The 25,378-nt window shown below is 38.1% G+C and overlaps 1 protein-coding gene across 9 annotated transcripts in view; it reads left to right on the top strand.

Moving 5' to 3' along the window:
- Positions 1 to 25,378, top strand: part of NEO1 (neogenin 1) — a 215,786-nt gene that overhangs the window by 167,812 nt on the left and 22,596 nt on the right. For 7 of the 9 annotated variants that reach the window (XM_052807475.1, XM_052807474.1, XM_052807471.1 and 4 more), the window contains exons 9-20: positions 45 to 199; positions 745 to 893; positions 1,940 to 2,078; positions 6,217 to 6,266; positions 7,153 to 7,297; positions 8,676 to 8,786; positions 12,387 to 12,581; positions 13,399 to 13,494; positions 14,643 to 14,866; positions 18,575 to 18,713; positions 21,462 to 21,569; positions 24,666 to 24,860. In XM_052807475.1, coding sequence (XP_052663435.1) covers positions 45 to 199; positions 745 to 893; positions 1,940 to 2,078; positions 6,217 to 6,266; positions 7,153 to 7,297; positions 8,676 to 8,786; positions 12,387 to 12,581; positions 13,399 to 13,494; positions 14,643 to 14,866; positions 18,575 to 18,713; positions 21,462 to 21,569; positions 24,666 to 24,860 — 1,706 coding nt within the window. The remainder of the gene's footprint in view (positions 1 to 44; positions 200 to 744; positions 894 to 1,939; positions 2,079 to 6,216; positions 6,267 to 7,152; positions 7,298 to 8,675; positions 8,787 to 12,386; positions 12,582 to 13,398; positions 13,495 to 14,642; positions 14,867 to 18,574; positions 18,714 to 21,461; positions 21,570 to 24,665; positions 24,861 to 25,378) is intronic. The other 2 variants (XM_052807473.1, XM_052807469.1) reach the window with 1 other exon arrangement.

The following is a 25,378-nucleotide window of genomic DNA, read 5'->3' as shown; positions in this document are numbered from 1 at the left end:
TAATCAATAATTGTTTCTGTGCCCAAACCTTTTGTTTCCTAAAGGGAACGCATTGAAAATACAAGTCGTGCTGGAGAGACACAAGTGACGATCCAAAACCTGATGCCAGAAACAGTTTATGTCTTTCGAGTTGTGGCTCAGAACAAGCATGGCCCCGGAGAGAGCTCAGTACCGCTGAAGGTGGCAACTCAGCCTGAGGGTAAGCGGTAAATATTTTGAGTCTTCTTGACTTTGGGATCGATTTTGTTTGGTTTGTTTCGTTTCGTTTTCCCTATTCATTACCTTTCCCAGAATAAGTCGATACTCTTAAAAGTTGCACTTGCAGACCGTAGTTTCAAAATGATTTGCCGGGTTGGTGTGATTATATGATTTATTCTCACCATTAAGAACTGAGAAGACATTCCTTGTTAAATTCTCGAAACTTTCCGTTATAAGAGGAATACTTTTAAATTGTCATTAACTGAAAGAGAAAAAAGGAATACTTTAAGAAAATGCAAAGTCTGTCATTTGTTAGGATCATTCAGGACAAAAGGAATCTGACCCAGGGAGCAGGATCCCCTTCAGAAATTTGGTCCCACCTTTACACCCCCCAATGAATCCATGTGGAATGCTGCAATGTGAAAAAATACCCATCTTTTAACTGGAGTTAATCAATAGTGAAAGTTGATGCTAAAATAATTAGCTCCTAAAAATATTAATGGTTAGGCTTGGTGACTAGCAGAGTTTTTCATGCTTACATTTCAGTTCAGCTTCCTGGCCCAGCACCGAATATCCGAGCGTACGCCAGTTCACCCACCTCCGTTACTGTTACCTGGGAAACGCCGTTGTCTGGCAATGGAGAAATCCAGAACTACAAGCTCTATTACATGGAGAAGGGGCAGGACACTGAACAGGTACAGAGCCTGGCTCTTCCTGCGTGATACACAATGGCATTAACAACCTTTTTATTATGGTTTTACCTTAAATTTCTAAAGACACCTTGTGAAGTGGTCATTTTTCTGATAGCCTGAATCCGTTAGCCCGAAATATGGAAATAATTAAAATTCAAAATCCAGCATGAAATGTATGTGTCTTGGAATTAAAACAATTTAATTTTTTTTTGTGATGGCTTATTTAGATATTCATCAGCATCAGGTAGCTTTTGGGGAAGTCCATCATACTGCGAGAGGAGAACGCAAATAACAGCTCTATCATCACTTGACAGTTGTGGTTCAGACGGTGTAAAGGATGCTTGCATAATTTTCATAGGTTGGCTGGTTTTTAGTAAAGTACGCTAACTACTGATTTTAGCATGATCCTTAATCTGAACTGTTCTTGAGCTCTTTGATCCAGTGATTGATATTTCAATAGTGCTGAGTATCTAATTGATTAAATTTTCTTATGATTCTACTGGAAGAATCCAGTATGTTCTGTAGAAGTATACAGGCTGCCACCTGAGAATAATCACAACTTTGGGAGGATTAATCCCAGCCACTTTATTTCCCATCTGACTGCATACGAGTATGATTCCAGCTTTAAAAAGCGAAGGGAAGAATATTTTTGTTAGCCTTTAAAATAACTTTTTACAGCAGTTTTTAAATAGGAATGTTGTATTCCTCAGATAAAATTACGTTTCTCCTTCTGCATCCCCCTATTCAAAATATAGTACTAATTTTTCCTAATAGGCAAGTTTCCCAAATTCCTTCTAATTTACAGAAGCAGTGTCCGTGTTATGTATGATTTAAATTGGATAGGTAGAATTTTCTCTTGCAAGCTCACTGTTAGCCTCTTTACAAGTCCCAGCTGTATATAAACTGTGGGTTTAATCTGCAGGTGCTACAGAAAGGTGTCGTTCCTGCTTTTGACTTTGAGTCTTACTGTACTGAAATTCTTAAGACATTTATAATAGCTGCAGACCTGATTCTGACCTTGACTTATATTTATGTTTCCTTACGAAAAGGATGTTGATGTCGGAGGACTCTCCTACACCATTAACGGATTAAAGAAATACACACAGTATAGTTTCCGAGTGGTAGCTTACAATAAACACGGTCCTGGAGTCTCGACCCAAGATGTAGTTGTACGAACGTTGTCAGATGGTAAGCTGCTTTATTCTAGTTCCGCTCCGCCCCACCCCCCCACCCCACCCCTGGAATTATCTGGTAATTTCCTTTAAGTGAATTTTTAACCAGACTTCTATGGGTTTTGTTCATTGTTGCCCTGTTTTATTAATAACGTCGTTGTTGCGTATGGCCATACGTGGTGGAAGTTCCCCCAGAGGCTTTCCAAACTGGGTGAAGGAAAATTACCATACCTGCAAAAGTATGTGGTATTCTGATTATGAAACAACAGTGTCCTTCATTTCAACATCAGTAGTTTATTTCATGGGTTATTGAGTCTACAAAGTATTAGGAGCAGACAGAAAAACAGCTATATTGAATGCAACAACTCCACATTATTTTTTAGGTTCTATAAGCAGACTTTTGATTGTGGAGTGGTTTTATTTTAATTGTGGTCATATGGGAAAATGTTGCATGTCTTTGGACTCCAGCACAGATACTCTTAAATCAATTGCATGTAATAATGAAAGCACAAAGTGGTAACTGTATTTTCTGTAATGCAATTAAAGAGGTAATGTGAGCAAATACAGATATATGAACAATTGTAGAATGATCAGAGTTACTGTTAACTTTTTATAGAGAAGTTTGTTTATATATAAAAAGAGTCAGACCAAAAGTGAGCCTAGCCTGGAATCCTCTCTCCAGGAGTGACCAGAAGCAGAATAGACGAGCAGAGAGGAGTATTGTCCCAAATTCTCTCTGTCTCCAAAAGTTTGTTTCTGGGGGACTTCTTGAATCTGCAGTGGTTTCTGTCTTTTATTAATTCAGTTTCTCTTTCATGAAACCCTGTCAGCATCCTCTTTAACTCACATCAGCTTTTATCATCCACAACATTAAGCGACAAAGATTCTATAAATAATTTTTTTGTGAAAATCACTCCTTTTTGTCTGTTTTGAACCTGCTGTATGTTAGCATCATTTGTTGCTTATAGCCATACTGCCTGACAGAGCGAATAATCAGTGTCCACCAGCCCTCTCTGTCCCACTCCTCATTTTTTAGTCCTTTGCTGTATTCTCCCTCATTCATCTCTTTTCCAGATTCCAAAGTCACGGAAATGGTTAGCCATTTCTTTTGTGAAAGTTGTTTCAATCTTCAGTGCCCTTTTCTGAGCTTTATTCTAGGTTTCTTTTCTCCTACGTGCTTTTAAAAATGGAGGTAGAGGGGACTAAAATTGTATCAAAGATGCAAGCGTGTAATTACTAGCCCTTGACTGACGTTTTTGGCTTATTCTGAGCACTGACGTGATATTTTTGGGGTAGACTGATCTTGGTGGAATTGGTCTGCTTAGAGCCATCATTTTGCACATAGCGGTAGGATCATTTTTCCCATGTGTGTAACTTTGTCTACCATGAATTTCATCTGTCACTTCAATATCCAGGCACAAAATGTCCTGAGGTTTTTCTGCAGTTCTTTACCATCAGATCTTGTCTGTACTAACAATTGTCACCTCGCTGCTCATCCCCCTTTCGTCACTTAGGAATGTGTTGAGCAACAGGGGTCTCGGCACATACCTCGGTGGAGCTCCACAGGTCATCTCCCACCACATATGTTCCTACCTTCTCTTTCAACCAGTTGTTTACTCAGGCAAGGACTTCCCTCCTAGCCCCTCTTTGTGTTGTTTCTTAAGACCTCTCCAGCAGGTTTGCAACGTGGGATTTCCCTTTAAAAAGTGACAAATACGTATTATTACTCCACATATCTATGAATTTCATGCTTTATTGTAGCTTCAATTTATTTGCTTAATATGGGTTTCTGACTTACTACTTGAAGCTTCTCAAATGGAATCCCCTTTTAAATACTGGCATCAAATTTGCCATCTCCCAGTATCAAGGTAATGTGTGAGAGGTTACATGTAAGTCACGCAACCGTTTCGCTCCCAAGTTCCTTGAGAAATCCTGGATGAATAGCATCTAACCCTTGGCAATGCGCTGCTCTTCGTTATGTCTGACTCTTCCATAATCCCTCATATCGACATTTCCATTTGAGAGATCCTGTAAGTCCCTTGTAAAGGGTGTCATGGAAACCTCTCCTCTTCCTTTCGCTCAGTACGAATGCAAAGCAGATAGCTGTGTGGTCTTATCGTTTTCTCTCTGTCATACCCTGACCGTTTGCTAACTCCACAATTTCTCTAAAGGGCTTCCAGCTCCTTACTTGTTTGAAGAAGAATTTATTACTGGTTGTAATGTCATTTCAAGTTTTCCTGTAAGTTCTTTCTGGCCTAACTTACGTTTTCACATTTAACCTGTAGAAATTTATTTTCTAAAGCTTTCTGAAGGATGTTGTCTTGCTTCTTACAATCTTACAACCCTGCTGCTTAACCATGCTATTCTCCCCTGTCAATCTCTCAAATCCTTCCAGATGAATGATGCATGTTTTCTTCTTGTGTTTTCTTATTGTGGTGTCTGCAAGCAATCTCTGTGTTTCCTACAGGGATTTCTTTCTAAGCTTCCTTTAGCTTCTATTTAACAAGCTTCCGCATTTTTATGTAGGTTTTTGCTCCTAATCTGTTACAGTGGTTTGTTGCAGGATAGCTCTTCGTGTATTACAATTTGAACCAAGGTTTATGTGCTGCTTATAAGGATTCCTTCTCTTCTCATGGTCTTCCTGATCTATAGGAAGCAATCATGTATTACAGCTAGAAATGTAATCTCTGCATCACACCCTGATCGAGGGCATTTCCCTTACCAACTGGTCCTTGCAGTCTCTCTGAACCATCAGCATGTGGTGGTCCTCCTGCCTGGGTGGTTACTGTACAACATACCAGGCTCGGCTATGCCTTTCCTATTGAAGCGTGGTGTATCAGCCCATAGGAAATCCATTTTATTTGTTGGCCTGGTTAAATTCTTAATCTGGTCTGAGCCTAAGCTTACTTTGACATAAAATGAACTGTGCACATGGTGAGATATGTGTATATGAATATATTTACATGCATGTATCCTTTCCTGTGTCCTACTGACTTTCCCTCACCAAGATTGCAATATATGCATTAATTATTAATCACTCCTTGTGAAACCCATGAGTTGTTTTAAGGTTGTTCTGAAAGTAGGCACCAGCTGTGTAAAAGAAACGGCAAAGCAAAAAAGCTTAGCTTTATTTCATTTCCTCATCTTAACCCCTGTTGATTTTTAAAGGATGTAGCACTTAATCCCTAGGTCTGGTGATTTCAGACTCAGTTCAGTTGGCAAGAGAGAAGGAAAAACAAATCCTCGTCATCTCCATTTCTGTTGTGGGACAGTGGGAGAGGGATATTTATTTAACCACACCTCAGTGTACCTTTCACTTATCGCAGGGCTGCTTTCACTTTATGCACCCAGCAGAGTGTTTTCTTAGGTATTGTTGTGAATGGTGTGAGTTATTTGGAAAATACATTATTCTGGCCAGAACAATCTTTACCCCTGTTGTGCTACTTCCCTGTCCTTGTGCTTTGCTGGAGCCTCACCTTCCTGTCAGGGAACCCTTATCTCTGCCTTTGAGATAACATTTGTGAGTCTGAAGTGCTGTGATGGGGATTTCCTTGGTCTCAGGTTCTCTCTTATATTGCCTTTTTGTCTAATGACGTTTAGCTGTCATGACCAGCAAGTTGCTACAGATAGTAAAGAACTAACAAAGAGTGGAAGTTCCAAAGCAGAAACTGTCTTTGTGATGCACTTCACCTGTTCAGTAACACAGAGATGGGTCGCCTCTGAGGTTTTCCTGTTACAGAAAACCATAATAACAAAAACCATGGCTAGAATTTTAAATGTGGGTTCCCAGAATCAAGCATGTAAATTAAAGATTTGATTTTGAAAAGTACTGAGTGTGATCTCTTTTCTTAAGAGTTTATGGGAAGGACCTTTAAATATAAAACTTTTTTTATTTAGATACCTGTGATAAGTAAAGACCTGAATAAAAAGTGAGTTTGTTCTTTGTGATGAAAATACATAAACCTCCTTAAGCCATTCACTCTATGTCATAAAGTACCTCTGACAGAATTTTGTAGTTACTTTATATAGTGTCTTAAACCAGAATGGTTTGTACTTTCATAATGAATGATAGCGGAGAGTAGTTGTGTATGGAAATACAGTATTTGATACAGTATATGGAAATTTTGGAGTTGTAATTCCTTCAATGTTTCTAGTCCCCAGTGCTCCACCACAGAATCTAACGCTGGAGGTACGGAATTCCAAGGTAAGGTGTGGAGAATCTCCTGTTTGTAATGGGCAAATAGAAGGTTGGTGGGTCTTAGGTCGACCAAATTTTAGGGCTGCTTTGGGTCTTTTTTTCTACCATGCTGCTTTTCAGCTATTTCAGTTGCCCAACAGGAGCATATCTGAATGTGGGGCTTGAAGCATTAGAAACTCCAATCCAGTTGTGGATTGTACATATGGAATGCAGTGAAGACGGTGACAACGTACCAAAGCATGGAGGCTAATTATGAAAGAGGTTTAATCAGGCACAAAAGCCGGAAGCACCAGAGCTTGAATGTGTTCCTGTTGATTAACTATTGTTTACAGTGTGTGTGCACACATATGCATGTTTATACTGTCCTGGGCACTTCAGAAGAGAAAATTATATACTTAGTCATTATGACTTTAGTGATTATGATTGGATTTTTTTAAAAAGCCTTTTTTTAAAACCTCTTTTCCAAATACCTTCTTTTATTGCCTGTATGATTAAAAATAAATAACTTCATGCACATAAACTACAGATAACTTGTACCCCTTAGAGAAAATACCAGTTCTTAAAGATAGATCCTCAAGTAAACTGTGTCTTAAGATAACCTGAAGAAAATGAAGGGGAAACCCAAGGGGCCATTTGTGAAACTGGAATCAGAAGGTCTAATAGGATTGAAGCGCTTAGAGGTGAACTTCTATAGGAACATGTATGACCTGGGCTGCTGCTGAATCATAGGTTTTTTACTTTTTACATATAGCCTATGGTTTACTATATGAAAAGGCAGTGTTTTCTGTATGCATGTTTTTCCATCTTGTGTTTCGTGAAGTATTAGCACTAGAGTAGTTTCTCTGGCTGCGTGGGAGGCAATAACTTTGTAATGACCTTCTACCTTCCACAGAGCATCATGCTACACTGGCAGCCGCCTCCTGCAGGGACACACAGTGGACAAATCACTGGCTACAAAATTCGCTACCGTAAAGTGTCCCGCAAGAGTGATGTAACAGAGAGCATTGGTGGGACCCAGCTTTTTCAGCTAATTGAAGGTGAGCTATTATTTGCAAGCATTTGTTATCAGAAGGGGCTTTTCAGGTGCCTTTAGTGGGCTGAGGCTCAGAGGCATGTTTATGTAGGGTTCTTGCCTTGGAACTAAAAATGAAAACACTTAAAATGAACGTTTGTAGGTTATGAGGTAGTGTGGGCTGGCTAGTGATAACCGAAGTCTGTTTTCTAGCCCTAATTTTGCCACTGATTGGCTAAGTGGGCTGGACAAGTCCTTTTAAAACCTTTATAAAAGGCATAGGGGTTTCATGGAGAAGATGGTCCTGAGCTCATTGTGTCTGCCCAAGTGCCAGAAATAAACATATGGAGAAGGATGCCAAAGAAATGCAGTCTGGCTGCGTGGTTGGCAGACTCACCTGTTTGCATGTGGGTTAAAGGTAGGGGTGCTCTGTCTTGGCAATGCTCACCAACAAGCCTGGCTCAGAGTCCTATGAACTTCTTAACTCAGGCATCTGTGCAAGTCATCCCACCTAGTTTCACTGACATCAACATTTTTCTTCTTTCTGGCGTGAATGTAATATATCTCTCTTTATTTTGTACACTGAAAAAATCCAATCTAGTATATTACTTAGTAAAAATTATATATTGTTACCAGAACTAGAATTTTGTTTAACAGAAATAAACAGTACATGAGAACAGAAGCAAGACTACGTTTTGTTCATTTTTTTAAATCTCTGTAAATGAACAGTTGGTTAAAAGAGAAGAAATTGTGCCTCTTCGAAAATTAATATGCACTTTTTAACAGGATGTTTTGATTTGTTCTCAGAAAACTCCAGCTGTGACTCAGTAAGTTTCAGTTTTCTCACAGAGTAGTTGATGTGTGCCTGTGCCTGTAACTAGAGTGTACTTTTGCCAGGAACAGGGCCTGTTTAAGAAGTTCCATATATCAGATTTTGAGTGCATTTTCATACTGCTTTGATTATTGATTATACATTCTTATATACAGTAAACAAACTGTTTGCACAGTTTGGTCACTTGCTGTCAATACTCTACACCTAGGTTTAGTTATGGATGCAGGTGGTTCTGTACTTAAAACTAATTAATAGCCAGAAATTAAAGCTGGCTGCAAACAGTACCTCACAGTCTCTTCCAGTGGCCCACAGGGACAGGCTGCAGAGTGTCACAGCCCTGGGCATCTCCAGTTGCAGTTTAGCTGTTACGTCTTAATTCGTGTCAGCTTCTTTACCGGAGCTGCACTGTGGGTCGTGCTTTTCCATTCCTGACCTCATGTTATGCTCAAAAGGCAATGGTGGGGTGAAAGGCTTTTTGCTGTCAGGTTATGCCTGTATTTTAATTAGGAACTGTGATTCCTGTGCTCACAGCTGGAATTCCTGTGTTGATATCTCGCATACTCTGTCTCAGGTCTTGAACGAGGTACAGAATACAGCTTCCGAGTAGCTGCCTTGACTGTTAATGGTACTGGACCAGCTACTGACTGGATATCAGCAGAAACGTTTGAGAGCGATCTAGATGGTAAGATCTTAAACGTGAACATACTTGTGACATCAAAAACATTAGAATTCGTGGACAGGGCACAGTAAAGTTTGACTGCCTTTAAAAAAGGCAATCCTGATTTTGTTCAATTGTTTTTACTGTATTCTAATTATACAATGTGCTTTATTTATGATTAAGTGAAATTAATTTCTATTTTAACACAAAATTCTTGACAAGTCAAATGGCTTGAAATGAAACCCTGCTTCTACACTTTCTAGTACTGTATGTTGGCACTATGTTTTTTCTGCTAAGAAATACCCAATTATTAATTACAATGTCAGTGTTTCAATATTTAAGTAATAATACATTATAAGATTCATGTAATAATAATAATAATAGTTCGATTTTTATATTGTAATAAAATTCATCTTGTTAATCATGCAAGGGTTTACACGCTATGAAACAGAGGCAGGAGGACTGTTTTCTTTGAGGGAAGTAAAATAGTGATTATGTATTTACATAGCACCTAAGTTATGCTAATGAACCCATTGAATTATACCTCAGAGAGTTCAGAGTAGTGAAGGGGTATTTGGAGATGCCGTGCATCGACTGACTAGATGTAGTCCTGCTGGCTGCAGTTTGCAGTATTAGTGCCTGCACTGTGGTTGCAGACTTGGAGTTGTAAACTTTGTCAAATGTGAGAGAGATGCCACAGTAGGAAAGAAACAGTGGAAACTGTTGTTGTCACCCATAGACCTTTGCAATCCTATCATTATGTTTCATTGGTACCATGCTCTCTTACAATATTGCTCCTGAATTTTTTTTTGGCTTAGCCTCTTTTTCTAAAGAGAACGTTCGACCCCCAGTAATTGTTATTTTGCTACTTTAGAAGAAAAGGGAGATTGATTATATTTTCAGTACTGATAGACTAGTAGAGACCATATCTTCCATCAGAAATGAAATATCTTCCACCAAATCCATATATTCGTGATATGTGGTATACAAAACCATGTTAACATCTTGTTTTTCCAGTGTAGAGTTTAACAATAAAAGTAGATGTTCAGTGAAAAATTTTGACCTTTGATAGTTGCTCCAGATGTTTGGTATTTACTACACTAGACTAATTTGCAAGTGGGAACCTGATTCTTGCAGAATTCAAATGAGGAGATTTGTGAGCATCTCCCAGAATCTGACTAAAAGCAATTGAAATTGAAGAGAAGTGCCATTTTTAAAAGGATGGCTGGGGCGGATCTCTTTGGAACTGCCTGCATGGAGCTGGTGATTCTGGGTAGACTGTTCCTGTTTCAGAAAAGTGTTTAATTACTGCTGTTGCACACAAGGTACCTTATGCTTTTTGCAGGCCAGTCTCCCTGCCGGCTTTGTTAAAGTAGCTGGAGGGTCATTCTAGCTTAATGCCACAGGATCCAGTAATGTCTTTGAGATCCGTGTGGCTTGAAATTCAGTTATACTGGCAGCTGGAAGACAGAATAATGGAAGAGCTTCAATACGTGTTCTACACTGTTGGAAGATGGCTTCAACAGTCAGCTGATTAAAGCCCTTGAGAACCCATGCTTTGTGTTATGCAAAGTTGATGCTCAACTTAATGCTTGTCCTCTTATTGCTTGCTTTCCATTGCTTAATCAAGAACAGCGCAAAATCCAATATTAACAGTAGAGTTCAGTTTCATAGTTACTTAAAATTGCTTTTTAGAGTTGAAATTACTTTCACCTGTGTGTCTGTTTAACTGGATATGACACAACCTTGCAGCTTTGAGAAACCACTACTTCCCCAGACTGAAGTAGAGCTCTGTAAATGGGCAACATTTACACAAGGTAATGAAAATGTACTCTGCTTTTGAATTAGAGTTAACAATGCTTTGCCAGAGGATAGCATCAGGATTAAGTCTAAATAGGGCAGAAGGCAGGAGAAGAAAAGAACCTTTTCATTCTGTGTTGATTTTGTCATTTTAATTTTTTTCCAAACTTTATGCATATTCTTTACAATGAAAAAAGTAATAAAAATTCACAGTTGATACAATGCAACATGGTATTCATATCACTCTGTATACCTGTATGAGATGTTTGTGTATGTGCATACTGGAAAGATGTATATATTTTGCTTTTCATTAGTAAGCTCACCATGCAAATGTATTTACAGCTAATCTTTAATTTCTCAGGTTCAATAGACATATAAGGCATAATTCCTTTTTATTCCATGGCTGCTTTTTGAATTTAAGCAGAAAATAATTCACTTTATAGTATCATCAATGTAAATGGGAGCCAGACTGTTACAATTTAGCGTTAGGAGGGCTGTGTAATTTTGCAGAGGCGGTGCAAGTCCCACCAGGAGCGCATGTGCAAGAGGTGTTAAACAGTTGTACAAAGTTTATCCCCAATGCACTAACTTCTGTGCAGTTAAAAATTTCATCTCTTATATTGCAATCCTGTAGTTTTTCTGTATTTAATAGTTGCGAACTTTAATTGATCAGCTGTGTCAGCTGGAGACCATAAACTCCCTGGGCTAGCAGGCCAGTGGCATATTATGATCCAAATAATCCTGTTGTGGTGCTTTATTAAATGTTTTTAGATAAATGCAGCATGTTTCATTAAAATGAAATCCCTGCAGGAAGCAGAACTCTCTGAACTGATTTTATTTTAGAGTGGGGAACTCAGCTCACTATTGCACAGAATTATTTGTACTCTGTCAACATACAGCAGGCTCCAGTGGCTTGACAAAAGTACTTCCTTAATTTTTGAGAAGTTAAAACAAAGGTATGGACACTAGTAGGTACAGATGTGCTTTTAGATTGCTTTTAAGTTCTAATCAACAGTGGGGAAAAAACTTTTAGTAAAAACATTAGGGGATTACAGTTACATACTGTGGAAGTCCTTCTGTTATTAAGGATCCCCATTCCATCTCTCTGCTGGGTTGTGATGAGATTTGTGTTGCTTGTGGGGGTAGGATTTGAACATTTGATACGGACTCTCTGAGTATTTTTTGATCTTCTGGTGTGGTTGTGTAGTCCCTGCATATATTTCGTGAATTATGTTAAAGAGACCCAAGGATTTAAACAGCAACAAGTGTAGCAGAAATCAGAAGAAACCTTTGCAGCACGTGCAATATCCAGTTTACTGACAATTCTTAGAGCTCAGAATATTCTATTTAATCCTACAACGAGCTCAGGAACCTTTCTTTCATCATCAGTGTGTTTGCAATATAATTATTTTAATGCCGACAAGTAAGTAATACTATGGAACTATAAGTAGATTGCTTTATGGAGGGGAAGGACATGATAAATTTAATGCGTATTTTGAAAAATTATGAATTGGAAAGAACATGCGCAAACATCAGAAAGTCTGTCTTGAAGCAGATCTGATACTTTTCTGCAGTATGACTGTCCTTTCTTTTAAAGAGAGGATCTATTAAAATATATTAGTAGACGAAACTATGTTAATTTTCTTTTGCTTATTAGAGTTCATTGCTCTCCCTTCTACAATAAAGTTCACTCTTTTGGAACGTACTCATTTTAATACAGATGCAGAGTAGAAGTGCTACATTTAACCTGACGAGCTCATAACTCTTCATGTAATTACCTTTATTTAAGAGAAATCCTTCAAATCCATTATTTTTCTTTAACAGAAACTCGTGTTCCTGAAGTTCCAAGTTCCTTACATGTCCGTCCGCTTGTCACCAGTATTGTAGTAAGCTGGACTCCACCTGAAAACCAGAACATCGTGGTGAGAGGCTATGCTATAGGGTATGGCATTGGTAGTCCCCATGCACAGACCATCAAGGTGGACTATAAACAGAGATACTACACCATTGAAAACTTAGGTGAGGAAAGTGAAAGAGCATCAGCGCCCAAGTTTTACCTGTCATTTATGTTACTGTTTTCTAATCATGGTATTACAAATAAATAAAACTACATGCATGTTTTTAAGAGGATCTTTTTCCCTATTCAGATATTATACTGGATGCCAAACTGTTAATAAATTTTAAATAAACTCAATTTTCTGATGATAGTGAAAGAGGCAGAGGAATAAAAAAACCCTCAAACTCAGAATCCTAAATTCACCGAGTTTGAAGCATAGTGCATTTTGATTTGATGCTTTCCCTTCAATGCTTATTACAAAAACTTTCATGCTGAGCAGCATTCCATTATTCTCCTTCTGGAGCTGCAGAACGGGTGGCTTCAGGCAAGAAAGAAACTGAAATGTCACCAAGATACAGTGGCATCTACTTTAAAAGAAAAATATAGATTCACCCCTCCACAGAATTCTCTGCGGTAGGTAAAATATCCTGAAAGCAAAATAAATATTAGTATTGCGAACTATTGAGAAGTTCCATAAAATTGGAGTTTTGAGTACTTTTATAGTAAAGTAACTTAAAATGTTCATTTTAAAATGTTTTTCCTCACTACTGTTTGGACAGTACTTAAGGTATATTTCCTGTGACTATAGACTTCTGCTGTATGAGAACTATTGAACACTAACAGAAGGTCCGTATGGAGACTTTCTCAATTCAAATTTAGACTAGTTATTTCATGCATTTCAGTTAAAAAATAAAATACTGAACAAAGAGAATATGGAGAAGCAGAAGACAGGATTCACTAACAGCTTGCCCTAAAAAGATACTTATTTTTTCCCTCTAGACCCAAGCTCCCACTATGTCATAACTCTGAAAGCGTTTAACAATGTTGGTGAAGGAATCCCTCTCTACGAGAGCGCGGTGACCAGGCCTCACTCAGGTAAAGGCAAGGGGCTGCTTTTGAGTTCTGCACAGCTGAAAATTGTTAACATGCACAGCAGCTGAAAATGTGATGATACCTAATTTAAGAGTCTTGTTTTTCAGTGTCATCAAGTACACTCCATTTCTTTAACTGATTGGTCTTAACTGTTTCAATGATTGCCTTGCATGTTTTAGCTGCTTATTAAACAACCTAAAATTGGTTTCGTTTTTAAATTACAAAGCTTTCAACTACTTATAGATGTTCTTATTCAAAAAGTTACCACTACATTAGCATGAATTGTGTGGGTGCAGTTCTAAAGGCATGGCCCTTATTTTGCTTTTTATGGACAAGTATATATTTTTTTTTTGGTCTTTTACACTGAGATTTTGAATATGATACCTGCATTTTCTTTGTCTAAGTCTCAATCTGCTGTCACCTACACTAAACCAGTTCTTGACATTTTTTTTTTTCATCTTGTAATACATTAATAAAAGATTGTAAGCGGAGAAATTTGTTTGCAAGTGAGCTATTACTATGCTATGGCTCACTGTGCTCCCTCCTAGACTGTGGACATTACTTAGTTATTTTGTGTAGATGTTAACACTTCTGTTTGTTTTAGTCTTCTGAAGAGCAGAAATTCTTATAGATTTTAGAGAACATTGGAATTGCAGTTTCTTCAGTTATTGCAAATTTGTATGATACTTGGAAGTTGATTGCCATTACCATTCCTTAAAAGGTGATGGGAGTTCCCTTTAATTTTTATGAAGTGGCATTTACCCATCTAGAAGTCCAGCTCTTTTTCCTCCTTGTTGTTTCCTGGAAGAGGAATCAGTGGACATTGAGGCAAATAAAGTTAAAATTACTGTATGTTTGGGGTTCTTAGGCCGTGGTTGAATGCACTGAACACTGCTATGATTAGGTGTATATATTAGCATATATATGTTGCCTTACTGTCTTAAGAAGGGAACACGATGCAAGAGTAATTTTATTAGCCAGTCTTATGTCACCTATTATTAACTCTGGCTTTTCTCTCTTTTTCTCCATTTCTCACCTTTCATTTCATTGTACAACCCTGCATTTCCTCTTTTTTGTTTTTGTTTACATTAAAATGCCACCTTCTCGCTTTTTAATTATAATACACTACATTTTACCCATCAATTCCCTAGACACTTCCGAGGTTGATTTGTTTGTTATTAATGCTCCATACACTCCAGTGCCAGATCCGTCTCCCATGATGCCACCGGTGGGAGTTCAGGCTTCCATTCTGAGTCATGACACCATACGGATCACTTGGGCAGACAACTCTCTGCCAAAGAACCAGAAGATCACAGATGCTCGTTACTACACAGTTCGCTGGAAAACCAATATTCCTGCAAATACGAAGTACAAGGTATTGGAGTTTCAACAACACTAACACAGCTGCGTTATTTCCGTGAGAAGAAGTTTCATGTTCAAGTGAGGGTTAAGTGAAAGCTGAGAGTAAAGACAAGTGCTTAGAAAATGGTATAGAGGTGTGCCCAGTTTCATTTGAGATGCCAGGACTGAGTTCACATCAGTACTGCTCAGTTAAATTATCTCTTCAAAGATTCTTCTAGATTTAGTGGAAGTAGTTGTTTTTGTGGTCTCTTCTGCATATGTGTGTGAAAGAGTTTGAGAGAGGGTGTTGTGTGTGAGTGAATGGAAGAGCTGACTCGGGGAGGGAAGGCAAACACTTCCAGCATTACCTTCTGCTGTGGAACCAGGGACACGGTGACAATTTTATACCTTCTGCTTCACCCTAACACGATTGCTTTGTATGACAGATGTGGGCTTACCTTTAGAGCAGCCAGTAATGCATTAATAAGGTATGTGTTACTAATGGCTTCTCTCCAGTATAGCAGAAGAATCTGAATTTGTGGGGCGAGTCTTACCCTGACAGTTTTAAGTTTCCTTTTACAACCTTTTCTGTTCATACGAAGTTGATAGTGAACCTTTCCTTTGGGAACTGAGTGAGTGCAAAATATATAACAATAACTTTATGATATCCCTGCCTTCCTTGATTTTCATCTACTGTTTTGATTTGGAGACTAGATTTGGGGTTTGGTTTATTGGTTTGGATTTTTTTAGTTGGTTGGTTGGATTTTTTTTTTTAATTTTCAGAGTTATCTGGAGGCCTCAAAAATGCTGACTGCAAATTTTATGTTTTAAATGAGACTCAAAGGAAATGATTGTTAAAATATCCAGCTAGTGGAGCTCCCTTTATGCTCTTGCAGAGCAATCTTGTTACAAACCAGATTTTTTTTTTTTATTGAAATGAAAAGATGTGTGTATGTGTGTTCTTCCTCTAAAGGCAAGTTATTTATGAACCCACATTCCTGAGTCATGTGCAGAGGATGTCTCGGGAGTGATTTCTATAATGCTGCAGTTTCATTAGTTCAGTGCTTAAAAAAACCCCACCCTCAGTGGTACATGAAATACTCCCACCCTTCTCAGTGCTGGTGGCCAGTGGCCAAAAAGTTTTATTGTGGACCAAAAATAATATGTAATGACGGAATATAGTTCAAAATTACTCACTGTAAAAAGCGTTTGCCTGAAAGGACGTAAGTTTGAGAACATTTACTCTAATCGTTTTTAACCCATGATGTTTGGAAAATGCACATCCTGCTTTTCTTTCTTTCAGTCATAAATTCTGTACTACTCTGTTGGACAATAACAATTGTTAATTTTAAGAAAGGCAAAACCTCTTTTCAGCAGTGCTGTTCAGTAAGCTGCTGCATTTCACTCAGGTCTTTGGTAACTTTATTAAGTACGGGCTAGTATGTTGTTTGTCATGGCTGTCTCTAGCAGCTTTGTTATTTATTGCATGTTTTGAGACTGTTCACCCAGTTGCATCAGAGCTTCTCCGTTACGCAGCCTTGCACACAGAAATTTTATCTTTGTTTCAGTTCTCTAGTGTCCAGAGCTACATCTGTTCAACACAGCATTGTTTCATCCATCCCTCTCATCAGTAAATTGGATGTTGACATAGTTCATTCATATTTTCCACATTTGCTCCCGCTTCTACGCTGACACTCGCAAACTATTACTAAAGAAGAGGCTGCATGCTTCAAATACAAGTTAAGAGGTTCCACCTTAAGGAGCCTTATTTTCTTAAATTTGTATAGGATTTGTGTCAATCTAGAGCATATAAACACAGGAACAGCTGCGATACAATTCCTGAAGCTAAAAGACTCCACTGTGCTTTGAACTGTATAGTTCCACTAATGTGGATCAGAGAGCGTTTTTCAAAGAATCTTTGGTGGTGGAGCAGAGTTGTCCCGCTCGCAGGCTACCTGTGATTCAGTGTGCTTTCAGGCATAAGCTAAAATATTAAATCTTAACTTAGATCTTTTAGGACTGTGTAAAAGGAAAATAAATTTTACAGGGTACTATTTATGAAGTTTATTTCTAGTAGGTGAGCAGGGTTTAGGACCATGGGATATGTTGTCATTTTAGGAATAGTAAGTGGTGGTAAAAAATGAGGAAGTCGTCTAACACTCCAGTTTAGCCTTTCATGTGTCATTTGCGTTCAATATGATGTGTGGTGAAACTAAAAGATGCCAAGTTTCAAAGCCATAGATGAAAAACACAAACCTGCAAAAAGGATTCCAGCTGCCACATATGACTGCAGCTAGGAGCTAAGAAGTACTATAAACAGAATCAAATGCTTAAATGCTATTAGCAATTTCTGTAGGTATTCTGGAGAGGAAGAAATGGTGTGCTTTTCAGGGAGCAAGTCAGCTTGTAATGCAAGATGCTAGGAAAAGATTTTTCCTTTGGACTTGTCATGACATAATTGTCCCGGCCAAAGGTCTTTGCTCCCCACTTTACTAGGGAGGTTGTGCTCAGTCAGGCTTTGTCACTGAACTAACCGTCCTGCTCTACGCTTAAATGTTTGAACCAATCGGCCCTAATCACGTTCACTTTGAAACCACACTGAGTTTGTATCGAGTGAGGGTTTAAAGTTAACGGAGGATTTTATTTGTTAGGTTTACGATGTCTTTGTTGTCTGTCCACTCCTGTGACGTCTAACTGGCAAAACGCATGTCTGTGAACAAGCAAAATACTTTGTACAAATCTAAGTATCACTTGGCTAACAGTTTTCTGACCTGGTGTAAGAAAAAAAGCTGTCACTGATACTTGAGAAATAAGGGGTTTCTTTGAAGAATTCAGACTATATTATTCATAGAGTCTTCAAGAAACATGCCTTTTCCTTGAAAATTAATTAGGTGAAAACAGTTGTTTTCTGAAGGCAGTAGTCGTATACAGTTTATGGCCCTGTCAAATATTGAAACAACTAACTCTTTAATTCTGTTTAGATCGCTGTAGGTCAAGGTAAGGAATATACATATCTGTAGATAAATCTTTTTTTTTTTTTTTTTTAATAGGCCTCAAGTACATTCTGTTCATGTTCAAGTCGTGTATAACAGATATCAGATATTTTAACCAAAAGGTCGAAAATTCTAGCTAAACGGCCAAGTTACAAATTCCACTATAAACCATGTGTAGTTTCAGTGTGCGATCCTACATAAACATTTTTTCTCAAAAAAAATCTACATATTAGTAAAGCTTCATTATCTTCAAGTCTCAGCACATGGGGTTTTTTTGGTTTTTTTTTTAAGTATGTTAAAAATCTACTGAAAATTCTAACAGGAATTTGGAAGGCAGATACAGATTTCAAGAAGGACTGTTATTGTTAGCTGTGCTTCATTGTTTTCCCTAGCCAGATCAGTTAATGAAATGCTGGAAATTAAACCCCCCAAGTAGACAATGATTTAACCTGCTGCATAACAAGTGTGCCCTGGACCTTGTATTACTTTTTTTTTTAATTTATAATTGACTGCTATTAAATGCTCTTGCTGATTGCAGAAAGAATTTCTCGTTTAGGATAAAACAACACATTAATACTTGATTAATGAATTTGCATGACAGAGCAGACGTTACAGAATTAAATGACCATGGTTATAAAAACGTAGCAGTGCTAAAATGTTTTAAACACTTGCCTGAGACAAGGGTGTTGCAGAGCTGGTGATTGATGGTTTTTAGTTCAGAAGTTCCTGACTCTCTGTTTTTCTTTCAGACTGCAAATGCAACCACTTTGAGCTATTTAGTGACTGGGTTAAAACCAAATACCTTGTATGAATTCTCCGTGATGGTGACTAAAGGTCGAAGATCAAGTACTTGGAGTATGACAGCACATGGAACAACTTTTGAATTAGGTACTGTTTTGTGTCTTTCTGGAAGGGCTGACATTCCTGACAAGATGAATAAAGTCGAGTCTACCAGAATTCTGGAGGAGGGCAAGCATGTATTTAAAATTATTACCCTGATGAATACTTGCTGGGGGGTTCTTTTCTTTATAGTTTAGTCAGAAATTCTGATTAAAAACCAACAACATACTTCAAAATTCAAAGGGATGATTGCATGCAAAAGAGTTTACATCAAATTACAGAGAAGTAATGAATAATGTACTACAGTTCATGGACAGCAGAGAATAAGGAAGGGCTATGCTTGAAATGTCTCAGAGCACGTTAATAGCAAATATAAAGAAAATACTTTAGCAAATAATAATTAAAATTTGCTATAATTATGATGATAATTATTACAGACTGAGGAAGTGCATGAGGCAAATGAACAAAAAAAAAATCCCAGTAGAAATTAAGATATCCAAATCAGCCCTAAATTCTTGTTCTTCCACAGAAATTGCCATCTCAGTCCTCACTGCTGTCGAAATGACACACTCTCCAAGTACAGAACAGAAAAGGGTTTGTAGCCACCAGAAGGAACTTGAGCCCGCTGAGTAACTTTGAGGTCCAGAACCTCTCTCTCCTCGGACCTGTCCCTCGTTAGCTTTTTTTATCCTGCAGCGTTAAATGATCGTTGTGCAATTAAATTTACTGCCTGTTATGCTTAGGTTTCTCTTTAAATGAACTGTAAGGACAAAAAAGAGCCTATCTAAATTGCCCTGTAGTTTTCATGCTATATTAAAATATAGCAAAAAAATCAAGCGTGCAGAGAATTAGTGAGATCATCCAAATACTCTATAACAAGGCGTAAGAAAAAGCAAAACCAGGATAAAATCGGAAATCTCCTAACCTACTCTGAAGTCCCGTAAACCCTTAGTGAGCTTCAGTGCTTTTGAAAACATTGTCTTAGTGTTCAGTGGGAATTCTGTGATGCGGAGCCAGCTACCATTCTGACAGCACAGCTCTGGACTGAGGCTCCTTTCCCGTTCCAATTGCTATGCCCATCCCATGTTGAAACACTTTATTTGGTATTTTTACCGACACACATACAATTCTCATCCATAACTCTACACCAAGAGCAGGGACTGTAGAAGTTACGCAAAAAAAGTTCTTAAAAGAGAATTTGAAACCTAAAAAAAGTACAGGAGTGAGGGCGAGATACAGGAGGCCTCATTTCATTTAAATAGAAAGTAAATTTCTAGTCAGGGTGGCTGTAAAGAGTATTTGCAAATATGACCTAAAAGCTTGGGAACTAAGCAGCAAATGAAAAAAAAACCAAAAAAGACTAAATATATTTTGTCATAACAGATCTTGTGATTTATATTACTCGCCAAATTCCTGAGTGTGTGACTCATTATTTTTTGAATACTCTTGAGTAGCAGCGTTGTATAGGACTTGCTTCTCAGTTAATGCTGAAGAAAAATACAGGATACTGGGTTCAGTGTTGGTCTGTGAATTAGTAATCTCTTGTGGCTAGTCCTGATTTTTCTTTTTTTTTTTTTTTTTTCTCTGAAGCTTACTGTAGGGCCTTGAATCGTGCTTTACATCTGTATGCTTCTGTTGAGCGTGTCTTTAAGTATTTGGGATAATAGTTATAGTAACTTTTGAGCTTTTGCTATGCCTGGTTTCCAACTATTATTCTGCACAGGGATAATAGGTAGGCCGTCTCAGAGGATGTACGGATTAATTTCTAATAGGTAATATACATAAAGCTCTTTAAATGCAGAAAGCACTGGGTAAGCACTAAATGTTACTATTACAGTATTAAATATCCAAGGCGGATTTACTTTGCTAAAAGTTACCTAATTAGAAGTCTCACGTTTTTCATAACACGGCATTTCAAACTGTGGCTGGTTAATGCACCTTTGGAGACATTGGCTCTGTGCGTTTGAAAGCCGTTAATCTAAGTCCCAGCTGGATACTTTAGTTCACAGCAAGAAGGGTGTCCGATTTCAGTCTTTTGCTGGAGCAAGTTGTGCCATTTCCTGAACTTTAGGCAGGAGGAGACTGATGGGAGAAGGAAGTGCTTTCCCCTCCCTCTCCATCTTACTCTCTGGCAACCCAGGGAAAAACGTTGCACAATTGTGTCAGCAAATATTTCTGGACTTCAAATGCTTCTGCGGTACAGATTTCCTTGCAAATCACAAATAATTCTTCACTAAAGTAAATCAGTAATTACGAATTATGATTTTAAATCTCTGGTGAATTTACTTTCCTGATTCAGATTCGAGTGGCAAAATGGCATTACTAGGTGTTGGTCCCACCATAAACCTGAAAATAGAGATGCGCCTGTGCATATAAAATGTATTTATTCACAAGTTCATGTAATTTTTACGATGACGGAAGAAATTCAGGTTAGAAGTCGTTGACCCCAGCTGTTACAGTTGTACAAAGCTGCCGTGTTTTCGAAGACGCGTGGGCTCATTCAGTCGTGAATCACAGCATCTGTTGACAGAAGTGCTTTAGAAACAGGTAACTCCGTATGGAAAGGCTATGCTGCACACCAGATGGCATTTGCCATTTGAATGGAGTAACTCGGTAAGACCGCTACGCTAGGGTGGTAGATTTATTTGAAGATTGAACATTCAGAGTTTTTATTATTGGAGGTGCCTTTTTTCAATGGTAAAACAAATAGAAAGCGAAGGTGCTGAGGTTACTTGCTTATATCCAGTGAAACTGGGCAACCTGTTTCTGATTAGTTTGGTTTTTGTTTGTTTGCAGTTCCAACTTCTCCTCCCAAAGACGTGACTGTGGTGAGCAAAGAGGGAAAACCTCGGACAATAATTGTTAACTGGCAGCCTCCATCCGAAGCCAATGGCAAAATTACAGGTGCAGTTTGCAATAGCAATAAAGGCAGATAATAAGACGCCTGGTTAACAGCAGAATATAATCTGCATAACTATGTGAACGTTTTCCATACTTCATTTAGCTTAGAGCTAGCCAAGAGGTTTATATCTTCTTTGTCAATCTTTTTAGTAGCTCAGATTAATTATTTACTTTTGTACCTAGTAAAAATATATTAAGATATAAACTAACTGCAGTGTGAAATTGGAGTCTAACCAGAAATATAATTGAAAGTTTAAATATCTCAGTAACCTTTGCCTTCATCAGCTTGTGCTATTCTAATAGGATGCCTCCAGAAATACATCTATAATGCCTCTGGCCCATCAGTATTTTATTTAGAAGAATCCATCCCCGTGCTCTTTGTCATCTTCGTGTAATTTTTGTGGCACGGAACAGACTTCAAGTGAGTTTATTAGTCCCCTGACATAACCATTAGGAGTAAATGGTTATTTGCCTTTGTAACTGCATCACTTCCACGTAGGATAAATCATTTTACAGAAAATGATAATTCCTGTTTCCCTTCTATAATTTCTGTTTGGATTCCCATTTCTAAAGGCTTTCTGAAATAATTCACTTCAACTTTCCTTTTTTTTTACCCCAGGCTTTAAGCTTAAAGCAGATTTTATTGGCCTAGTTTGCAGTGTATGATTTTGCTTTTGTTCTCAGAATTAACTATGGTGCAGAATCAAACCTTGGAAACCTGTCACCGACTTGCATCTGATTAGGCAGTACTGTAGCCCAGGTTCTAGACCGGAGACTAAAACTAACTAGATCCCTCTGAAAAGGCAGAATAGTGGAGACTCTTAACCTTCAGTAATTACAGTAAACTTTTATGTAAGCTGTAAGACAGACCCCTAAAAGGCAAAGAGGCACTACGCATGCAGCCCAAAGGCTGCAGGTAAGACGGCATGGCTGTAACAGGTCTGTCTTTCTGGTATCAGTGCTAAAACAAGAGGGCAGGAGGGGCTGTGCGACACACCAGTGCGCTGCTCTTCTGTATAGTCGGGTGTCAAGTGTGTCTCACAAGTGGAGCTGTAAGGATGCAACTCTTAACAGACGGCATCTGAGACTGCACCAGAACGCCTGTCTGAGCCGTTTGTATGTCTGTGCATGCATATAGCTGTTTATATGTTGTATATATATATTTTTATATGGGCTATAAAGCCAATTCTGTGTTATTTTATTATCAGCAAGATGTTTCCTCTACATGAGAAAGAAGGTTTGACTGGAGAAACAAGAGCCTTTATCTTAACTGCAGGTTAAAGGACTTGGTTGCTAGCGGTCAGTGAGGGTCATTCAGACAGGTGTGAATTGTCAGGCACAAATATGCTCCTAAAAAGATAAGCCTGTCATCTAACATCAAGTGCATACGCAAGAAAGGGAAGACAGTGTACAAAGAGATCAGCACAATGTGGTTAGCAAAATTATCACACACGTTCAATTTTCCAGGTAAAAAAAATCTCCTTGCAATGTCTATACTGTGAAGGAGAACCTTCCATTTATTCCTACGTGTTGAATGACAACGTATAGTATTTATCAGTTTTTGCATAAGCAGCAGTTAACAGCTGAAAAACAAACCAAAATAAACCATTCTGCAGTAAGTCTGAGTTCCCCGAACAGGAGATGGAGTTTGCCAGGGGAGTGGGGCAGTTTTTGGGGCAGCGGGGCCTGAGTGCCCTCTGGGGGGAAGAGCCACCGCCAGCAGGAACAGCAGTCATTACTCATTAACTCAGCTCAGTTCATTCTGTGCACCAAGTAATGCCGTAAAAAACTAAGTGATGATGTAATTCCATGCACTGGATAGCATGTCTGTGGCATACTTGTCTTTTCAGCTCTAATCTCCTTTTGATGTGGATAGGGTGGATGTGCAATACTGCACTGTGCTAGTCTGGATTCCAGATGCTTGTGCATCATTATAGTTGCTGACTAATTAGCGCAGTCATAAGTTAACTCAGTCATCTTCTGCCACGAATCTATATATAGTGCCTTTAACTGTCACTACATATATGTTGCCCCTTCTTAGACAAGTTACAGTTACGTTGCTTTGTGACCTGTACAAGCAGCAAATGATGAAATCTACTCCCCAGTAGTTCACTATGCCACCGAGGGAAGAAATGAAGCGTGCCAGACCTACAGCTGACGTTTCAAGCGTCACCCTCCGTGCCATACTGGTTACTGTGAATTATGTGAATTTGGAGTATTGGCAATATTTTTCAATTGCTTTAAAGAGCTGGAAGTCACTCAGGAGAACGTCTCCCCTTCCTTACTGTAACCCCTAGACCAGTGGTCTGTGGAACAAGGGAAGCAGCAATTTGTGCATGAAGCAGCTGATGACCCAGCCCTATATTGGTGCAAGTATTTATTTTATGCTGGGGCTCTGTGTTTCTAATATAAAAAAGTTATAAAGCTTTTACTTTGTATTGTAACTGCAGTATATTTTAATAACAGAACATAAACTCTTCCCATACCTTTTTTTCCCTGTGACATGCAAGATAACTTCAGTTCTCTTCAGATTATTGTCATCTTTGTGAATAAACTGAAAAATGATAAAATTATTATAAACTTATTATATTTTTATATATTAAGTTAATTTATTAAAATTTACTAAAATAAATTTATAATATTTATATATTATAAAATATTATAAACTTATATATAAATATTATAAACTACTTAACATGTTCTTTAGCTGTGCATGAGAATGTTGTTTTAACATTAACTATTTTCTATAAATATTAATATTTTGAGGATGTTTTGATAATAACAGCTTTATGTTGTTTTACATTATTTGGTCTATGAACAGGTAAAGAGATGGAAATGAGGAATTTCTCCATATTCACTGAACAGTGGTCAAAAATAATTTTGATATTTTAAATGACTTTTTTCCTCTTAACATACACTTTTGAACAGTTTAAGATGGGAAGGCTGTCTAATATTTGAATGCATTCTTAGTCTTTCAGAAAACCCATAAACATTTAGCTGTGCAAATATCATTAAAAGTCACTAGAACATTTTCTGTGACATCTTATGACTGTCCTCTTCTTTTACGTATAAAGTTCTTTTGCTTTTTCCTTTGAATAGGATACATCATTTACTACAGTACGGATGTCAATGCTGAAATACATGATTGGGTTATTGAACCCGTTGTGGGAAACAGACTGACCCATCAGATACAAGAATTGACCCTTGATACGCCATATTATTTCAAAATTCAGGCCCGCAACTCGAAGGGCATGGGGCCTATGTCTGAGGCAGTTCAGTTCAGAACCCCAAAAGGTAAACTACCGTGTGTATCTAAATATCTTCCTCCTTGTTTTCTGAATTCAGCCTCTGTGAGGATAAGATACCACTAGCCTGAATTTTATATTTAAACTGGAAAAGACAGGAAGACAGTGGAGTTTGATGAGAATGAAATTTTCTGTTGGATTGCTCTTGCCTGTAGTTAATACATATGCAAATGTTACTCAGCTGTTTGATTAATTGTGTTGTTTCAAAATTACTGGTGGGCACTTAGGTCATGTAGTTATTAATGCTGAGGGTCCATGTCCTAAACGTGCTTTTTAGAAAACCAGTTTTTAGTTCCTTTAAGATTCTAAGTCTTGTGTGTCACGCTGCTCGTGATGAAATGGTATAAAGCAGCAGGCTCTGGGGTTGGTAGCCAGCGGCACAGCTGCTCGCTGGTGACTCGGATGATAGAATGGCAACTAGTGTGACACAACAGGCTCTTAAATCAAGAACTGCTTGGTGATGGCTAACTAGTGAAATAGTATGAATGCATGGTAGCTTGGAAAAAA

The sequence above is a fragment of the Harpia harpyja genome, chromosome 14 (assembly GCF_026419915.1).
Source record: "Harpia harpyja isolate bHarHar1 chromosome 14, bHarHar1 primary haplotype, whole genome shotgun sequence".
NCBI classification, from domain to species: Eukaryota; Metazoa; Chordata; class Aves; order Accipitriformes; family Accipitridae; genus Harpia; species Harpia harpyja.
Note: the sequence above shows the minus strand (reverse complement) of the source record. Positions and strands in the feature narration are given on the sequence as shown.